Here is an 8838-nt window from a genome sequence, read left to right on the forward strand (position 1 = left end):
TTCATATATTGACAACCCCCAGCTAAAACCAACAGCAAGTTTGCAATTCCCCCTTCGAAACAAACGTTTTGGAAAAACAGTAACTTTTGCCTCTTTGAGCTGTAATTTGACCCCCTTAACATGCTTCAAAACTCACCACACTGGACACACACATCAGGACTGGCAAAAATTGCAAACTAATAAAAAAAACCCAACCCCAAAACTCTAAGTTGCGCTCTGGCGCCCCCTAGGAAGAAAACACAGACAAAACTGCTCCTAGGAAGAAAATACAGACAAAACTGTCTGTAACTTCCAGTAGGAATGTCGTAGAGACATGAAACAAAAACCTCTATGTAGGTCTCACTTAGACCTACATTTCATTTATCGACAAGCCCCAGCTAAAACCAACAGGAAGTTTGCAATTCCCCCTTCAAAACAAAAGTTTTGTAAAAACCAGTCGCCTTTTTTCAAAAAGTATCTCCTCTGAGCGCTTTTGTCGTGTCGGTTTCAAACTAGCACAGGAGAGAGATTGAACCCTTCTGATTAAAAGTTGACGAAAGCGTTTTAGTTACTGCTCCGGTTTGGATTTCATGTGCCGTCAAAGTCGGTCCCGTCTTTAATTTTTATTGTATTTTTTAAATTTGTTATTATTATATTTTTTATTTGACTTTTTTAATACACTGTAGCACTTTGAGGTTGTTTACTAAATGTAAAGTGCTTTTTACAAATAAAATCTATTATTATTACTACGACATTGTCCCGTGTTCTCACACAAACTTGAACACCACCAAGGATTGACGCTTGTTTGCGCCTGTTGTGACACTTTTAGTGGTTACACAACACACGCAGTCAGACAGGGAGCGGGCCCATAACAAAGACTGATTATTGCGTTGCGTAACAAAGGGTTTTTATTACGCAACAACAAAAAAAGCAGGGAGGATTATCGATCATCAGAGACGTGTGATTATCTTCTGGCAGGCTGTAGGCGATGACATTTATTGTCAGTTTTTCAGGATGGCAATCGTTCTTTTCCTAAGTGCTTTACTAAACGACTACAAATCACCTTTGCTCGTATATATTATTCCACTAGCGGAGAATGCTAATATAGTTCCGGGGTTGGTTGATCGATGCACGGTAGTATCAATATCAGATCAATACTACCATAATGAGAATAATAATAATAGATTTTATTTGTAAAAAGCACATTACATTGAGCAAACAACCTCAAAGTGCTACAGTGTATTGAAAAAAAAATAAAAAGATAATAAAAACAAATTTAAAAATTTTAAAATAAAAACTAGAACAGCCTAATAGCTAGAACTAGTATGCATATATCTATAAAAAATGATTTTTAAGCCTTTTTTAAAAGCATCCACAGTCTGTGGTGCCCTCAGGTGGTCAGGGAGAGCATTCCACAGACTGACAGACATCGTTCGTAGCTTGGAGGAGGTTAGCCTATGAGATGGGTATTTGTCTGTTGTCAAAGTCTATTCTATACATGCATCATCTATATAATGTATATCTATACCAGGGGTGTCCTAACTTTGTATTATAGGTGACATTATTATTTATATTTAAAATATAAGAGAATTGAGTATTAGCCAATACCAATATTGATCTGATATGATACCAGCACATCCATCCATCCATCCATTTTCTACCGCTTGTCCCTTTCGGGGTCGCGGGGGGGGGGGGGGGGGGGGGGGGTGCTGGAGCCTATCTCAGCTGCATTCGGGCGGAAGGCGGGCTACACCCTGGACAAGTCGCCACCTCATCACAGGGCCAACCAACACAGATAGACAACATTCACACTCACATTCAACACAGTAGGGACCATTTTGTCATTATATTGTTCATACATTGCCCCCTTGTGGTTCTGTGCTGTCACAACTCCCTCCCTTTGTCAGAACAACATTTCTCAACCAGCTATTGCAAGGAATTTAGGGATTTCACCATCTACGGTCCGTAATATCATCAAAGGGTTCAGAGAATCTGGAGAAATCACTGCACGTAAGCCATGATATTCCGGACTTTTGATCCCTCAGGCGGTACTGCATCAAAAAAGCGACATCAGTGTGTAAAGGATATCACCACATGGGCTCAGGACCACTTCAGAAACCCACTGTCAGTAACTACAGTTGGTCGCTACATCTGTTGATCAACTTAAGCTGTACATTAAAGCAAGAATGGGAGCTATGAAAAACAATAACCTGTTTATCATTAACCCACTTATGCTGTCTTTAAGTTGAAGAGATGTGGTAATTGTTTTTTGGCAACACCAGTGGCTACAATTATTCATCAAGTGGAGTGATGCAGATACGTTTGTTACTGGATACAATTATAATACGCCGCTGCTTTGGAGACTTTATATGTGTGTTGGCCCTGCGGTGAGGTGGCGACTTGTCCAGGGTGTACCCCGCCTTCCGCCCGAATGCAGCTGAGATAGGCTTCAGCACCCCCCGCCACCCCGAAAAGGGACAAGCGGTAGAAAATGGATGGATGGATGGATGGATACGTGTGTTTATAATTAATATATAATACTTAATATTAGTCGGTGTGCTATAAAACGAGTAAAACACCAACACAGTATTTGTTTTTTTCCTGAGTTCTTTACGAGAACTAAAGTTGGTATCGCAGGTCAGGTGACATGGAACATTTTTATATCTACAGACTGGTCAGGTGACATGGAACATGTTTATATCTACAGACTGGTCAGGTGACATGTAACATGTTTATATCTACAGACTGGTCAGGTGACATGGAACATGTTTATATCTACAGACTGGTCAGGCGACATGTAACATGTTTATATCTACAGACTGGTCAGGTGACACGGAACATGTTTATATCTACAGACTGGTCAGGTGACACGGAACATGTTTATATCTACAGACTGGTCAGGTGACACGGAACATGTTTATATCTACAGACTGGTCAGGTGACACGGAACATGTTTATATCTACAGACTGGTCAGGTGACATGTAACATGTTTATATCTACAGACTGGTCAGGTGACACGGAACATGTTTATATCTACAGACTGGTCAGGCGACATGTAACATGTTTATATCTACAGACTGGTCAGGTGACATGTAACATGTTTATATCTACAGACTGGTCAGGTGACATGTAACATGTTTATATCTACAGACTGGTCAGGTGACATGTAACATGTTTATATCTACAGACTGGTCAGGTGACATGTAACATGTTTATATCTACAGACTGGTCAGGTGACATGTAACATGTTTATATCTACAGACTGGTCAGGTGACATGTAACATGTTTATATCTACAGACTGGTCAGGTGACATGTAACATGTTTATATCTACAGACTGGTCAGGTGACATGTAACATGTTTATATCTACAGACTGGTCAGGTGACATGTAACATGTTTATATCTACAGACTGGTCAGGTGACATGGAACATGTTTATATCTACAGACTGGTCAGGTGACATGTAACATGTTTATATCTACAGACTGGTCAGGTGACATGGAACATGTTTATATCTACAGACTGGTCAGGTGACATGTAACATGTTTATATCTACAGACTGGTCAGGTGACATGTAACATGTTTATATCTACAGACTGGTCAGGTGACATGTAACATGTTTATATCTACAGACTGGTCAGGTGACATGTAACATGTTTATATCTACAGACTGGTCAGGTGACATGTAACATGTTTATATCTACAGACTGGTCAGGTGACATGGAACATGTTTATATCTACAGACTGGTCAGGTGACATGTAACATGTTTATATCTACAGACTGGTCAGGTGACATGGAACATGTTTATATCTACAGACTGGTCAGGTGACATGTAACATGTTTATATCTACAGACTGGTCAGGTGACATGGAACATGTTTATATCTACAGACTGGTCAGGTGACATGGAACATGTTTATATCTACAGACTGGTCAGGTGACATGGAACATGTTTATATCTACAGACTGGTCAGGTGACATGTAACATGTTTATATCTACAGACTGGTCAGGTGACATGGAACATGTTTATATCTACAGACTGGTCAGGTGACATGTAACATGTTTATATCTACAGACTGGTCAGGTGACATGGAACATTTTTATATCTACAGACTGGTCAGGTGACATGTAACATGTTTATATCTACAGACTGGTCAGGTGACATGGAACATGTTTATATCTACAGACTGGTCAGGTGACATGTAACATGTTTATATCTACAGACTGGTCAGGTGACATGGAACATGTTTATATCTACAGACTGGTCAGGTGACATGGAACATGTTTATATCTACAGACTGGTCAGGTGACATGTAACATGTTTATATCTACAGACTGGTCAGGTGACACGGAACATGTTTATATCTACAGACTGGTCAGGTGACATGTAACATGTTTATATCTACAGACTGGTCAGGTGACATGGAACATTTTTATATCTACAGACTAGGGTTGTACGGTATACCGGTATTAGTATAGTACCGTGATACTAATGAATCATTTTCGGTACTATACCGTCTCGGATCCTGTAACTACTTGGTATCAGATCGATACCTAAACGTGTGGTATCATCCAAAACTAACGTAAAGTATCAAAACAAGAGAAGAATAAGTGATTATTACATTTGAACAGAAGTGTAGATAGAACATGTTAAAAGAGAAAATAAGCAGACATTAACAGTAAATGAACAAGTTGATTAATAATCAATTTTTACAGTTTGTCCCTTATAATGTGTACAAAATAATAGGTGTATAAATGACACAATATGTTACTGCATACGTCAGTAGACTAATTAGGAGTCTTTGTTTGTTTTACTTACTACTGGGGCGGTATATAGCTCGGTTGGTAGAGTGGCCGTGCCAGCGACTTGAGGGTTCCGGGTTCGATTCCCGCTTCTGCCAATTTAGTCACTGCCGTTGTGTCCTTGGGCAAGACACTTTACCTACCCTGCTCCCAGTGCCACCCACACTGGTTTAAATGTAACTTAGATATTGGGTTTCACTATGTAAAGCGCTTTTGAGTCACTAGAGAAAAGCGCTATATAAATGTAATTCACTCCGCTCCGGACAGGCTAACTAACCTCCCCCAACCTCCGAGGACAAAACTACGAACAATGGGAGACCGGGCTTTCTGCTCCGCCGCTCCCTGTCTGTGGAACGCTCTCCCTGACCATCTGAGGGCACCACAGCCCGTGGATGCTTTTAAAAAAGGCTTAAAAGCCCTTTTTTTTTTTTTTTTTAGATATGTGCATTGTAGCTATAGCTGTTTGGCTGTTCTAGTTTTTATTTTTTAAAATTTATTTATTATCTTTTTTATTGTTTTTAATACACTGTAGCACTTTGAGGTTGTTTACTCAATATAAAGTGTTTTGTTTTGTTTTTTTACAAATAAAATCTATTATTATTATTAGTATTATTATTCACTACTAAAAGACAAGTTGTCTAGTATGTGCACTATTTTATTTAAGGACTAAATTACATTAATAAACAAATGTTTAATATACACTAAGATTTTTGCTTAAAATAAAGACAATAATGAAATATTTTTGTGGTTCCCTTTATTTAGAAAAGTACCAAAATAATTTTAGTATCGGTACCAAAATATTGGTATGGTTACAACTAGGGATGTCCGATAATGGCTTTTTGCCGATATCCGATATTCCGATATTGTCCAACTCTTTAATTACCGATACCGATATCAACCGATATATGCAGTTGTGGAATTAACACATTATTATGCCTAATTTGGACAACCAGGTATGGTGAAGATAAGGTATTTTTTAAAAATAATAATAAAATAAGATAACTAAATTAAAAACATTTTCTTGAATAAAAAAGAAAGTAAAACAATATAAAAACAATTACATAGAAACTAGTAATGAATGAAAATGAGTCAAATGAAGTGTTAAAGGTTAGTATTATTAGTGGAGCAGCAGCACGCACAATCATGTGTGCTTACGGACTGTATCCCTTGCAGACTGTATTGATATATATTGATATATAATGTAGGAACCAGAATATTGATAACAGAAAGAAATGGGGTGAGGGAGGTTTTTTGGGTTGGTGCACTAATTGTAAGTGTATCTTGTGTTTTTTATGTTGATTTAATTTAAAAAAAAAAAAAAAAAAACCGATACAGATAATAAAAAAAAACGATACCGATAATTTCCGATATTACATTTTAACGCATTTATCGGACATCCCTAGTTACAACACTACTACAGACTGGTACGCAGGTCAGGTGACACGTAGCGAGTCAGGTGACACGACGGGGAGCGTCAAAAGGTCTGCTAGTCATCACAAGAACATTCTTCACAGTCCAACTAACACAACTAACGGATCGGCATGCGGCGCGGCCAAGAAGGGAGCGCTCACAATAAACGCTCGTCTGTTCGGCGGCGGGCCTCAAATCCGCCTCACATGAGGAGCTCGTGCTCCCAAAGTGCAGCTGGGGGCCGCCAGCGAGCGAGCTGAGTCCAGGCGACACTCACGTGAGACGTCAGCCTGCCGGAACCTTCCGGGCTGCGATAACAGCACTTCATTTCTAATATTATTACACGCAATAATCAACATGTAAACAGTTTCTGCACTTATACGGTCAAAAAGGTGCAATTATTACATAAAAAGTGAGCGTTTCTCTGACAAAAGCAGTACAAAGTGAGTTGAGGAGTGACGGACGAGTCCACGTACCTGCGATGTCCCACAGCTGCAGGCGCACGGTCTCCTGGTCCAGGTTGAGCACCTTGAGGGCAAAGTCCACGCCGATGGTGGCCCGGTAGTTGGGGCTGAAGTTGTGGTGCACGTAGCGCTTGATGATGCTGGTCTTGCCCACCCCCAGGTCCCCGATGACCAGGATCTTGTACAGGTGCTCCTTGGCGTTGTTGTTCTGCATGGCGAGGTGCCGAGCATGAATCCACTCGGGTGGAAGTGGCCGCCGGGACGGGGGAAGGGCGGCGCGGGGGAGAGAAGATGTAAGGGGAGGCGAAGGTGGGACGTCCACTGGAGGCGCTCGGACCTTGTGACTGACACAGAGGCCAAGCCCCGCCCCCTTCTGACAAGGTTCTGTCGAGCAAGGAATTTGTGCAAGTGCTGGCTGCACATGAGTGGGAAATGTTCACTAAATGTTAGGAAACTCAGACTAATGTTGTGCTGATCATTCTGATATCGATCATCCATGAGGGAGATCGGCCGATACCAACACCGATCACATGATTTAACTAGGGGTAGATGTATGGAGTGATATTACTGCCAAAACTCCACAAACTCAAAAAAATGTTTCAAACTCAAAAAACAAAATTTAAACTCCAAAAAAAAATGCCATACTCCAAAAAAATGTTGTAACTCTAAAAAAAAATGTTGTAACTCTAAAAAAAAATGTAATCTTTAAAAAATTGTTTTAAATTAAAAAAAATGTTTCAAACTTAAAAAATGTTTTCACAAACTCAAAAAATGTGTTCTCAAACTCAAATGTTTTTTTATAACTTTAAAAAATAATAAATAAAATGTTTCTCAAACTCTTTTTTTTTCTTAAACAGACAAAAAATTTCTAACTCAAATTTTTTTTTTCAATTTTTAAAAAATGTTTCTCAAACACACTAAAAAATTTCTAACTCCAAAAAAATTTTTAAACTCAAATTTTTTTTTCAAACTTAAAAAAATGTTTAATAAACTCAAACAATTGTTTCAGACTCCAAAAAGTTTCAAACTCAAAACAAATATTTCAAACTCAAAAAAATGTTTCAAACTCAAAAAAATGTTTCAAACTTAAAAAAATAGTTTCAAACTCAAAAAATTGTCAAACTTTAAAAAAAGTTTAAAATTCAAATGTTTTTTCTAACTTAAAAAAGTATTTCAAACTCCCCAAAAAATGTTTAACTCAAAAAAGTTTCCCACACTCAGAAAAATGTCAAACTTAAAAAATGGTTTTCTAACTCAACATTTTTCACAAACTCAAAAAAACATTTCTCAAACTCAATTTTTTTTCTAACTTAAAAAAATGCCTCAAACTCAAAATGTTTCTCAAACACAAAAAAAATGTTTCTTAAACACAAAAAACATACCTATCTCAAAACCTTTTTTTTCAAATTAAAAAATGTTTCCAAACTCAATTTTTTTTCTTATAAACAAAAACATTTCTAACTCAAAAATGGTTTTAAACTCTAAAAAAAATTTCAAACTTAAAAAAAATGTTTAACAAACTTAAACAATTGTTTCAGACTCCAAAAAGTTGCAAACTCAAAAAAATGTTTCAAACTCGAAAAAATATTTCAAACTTAAAAAAAGTTTCAAACTCAAAAAATTGAAGGTGGGACGTCCACTGGAGGCGCTCGGACCTTGTGACTGACACAGAGGCCAAGCCCCGCCCCCTTCTGACAAGGTTCTGTCGAGCAAGGAATTTGTGCAAGTGCTGGCTGCACATGAGTGTGAAATGTTCACTAAATGTTAGGAAACTCAGACTAATGTTGTGCTGATCATTCTGATATCGATCATTCATGAGGGAGATCGGCCGATACCAACACCGATCACATGATTTAACTAGATTGGAGTGATATTACTGCCAAAACTCCAGAAACTCAAGAAAATGTTTCAAACTAAAAAAAAAAATTTTAAATTAAAAAAAAAATGTCAAACTCTTAAACATTTTTTGAACTCAAAGACATTTTTCAAACTTACATTTTTTTTCTATCTTTAAAAAATTGTTCCAAACTCAAAACATTTTTTCAAACTTAAAAAAATGTTTCAAACTCAAAAAAATGTTTCACAAACTCGGAAAAATTGTTTGAAACTCAAAACATTTTTTCAAACTTCAAAAAATATTTCAAACTCAAAAAAAATGTTTGAAACTCAAAACAATGTTTC

At 37.7% G+C, this 8838-nt stretch overlaps 1 protein-coding gene across 1 annotated transcript in view; it reads right to left on the minus strand.

Annotated features, from left to right (window-relative positions):
* rab38a (RAB38a, member RAS oncogene family) overlaps positions 1 to 7299 on the minus strand; it is an 18170-nt gene extending 10871 nt beyond the window's left edge. Inside the window, exon 1 of the mRNA XM_062068400.1 lies at positions 6670 to 7299. Within this exon, the coding sequence (XP_061924384.1) occupies positions 6670 to 6871 (202 nt within the window). The 5' untranslated portion in view covers positions 6872 to 7299. The remainder of the gene's footprint in view (positions 1 to 6669) is intronic.
* Between the last annotated feature and the right edge of the window lie 1539 nt (positions 7300 to 8838).

The sequence above is a fragment of the Entelurus aequoreus genome, linkage group LG13 (assembly GCF_033978785.1).
Source record: "Entelurus aequoreus isolate RoL-2023_Sb linkage group LG13, RoL_Eaeq_v1.1, whole genome shotgun sequence".
Taxonomy (NCBI): Eukaryota; Metazoa; Chordata; class Actinopteri; order Syngnathiformes; family Syngnathidae; genus Entelurus; species Entelurus aequoreus.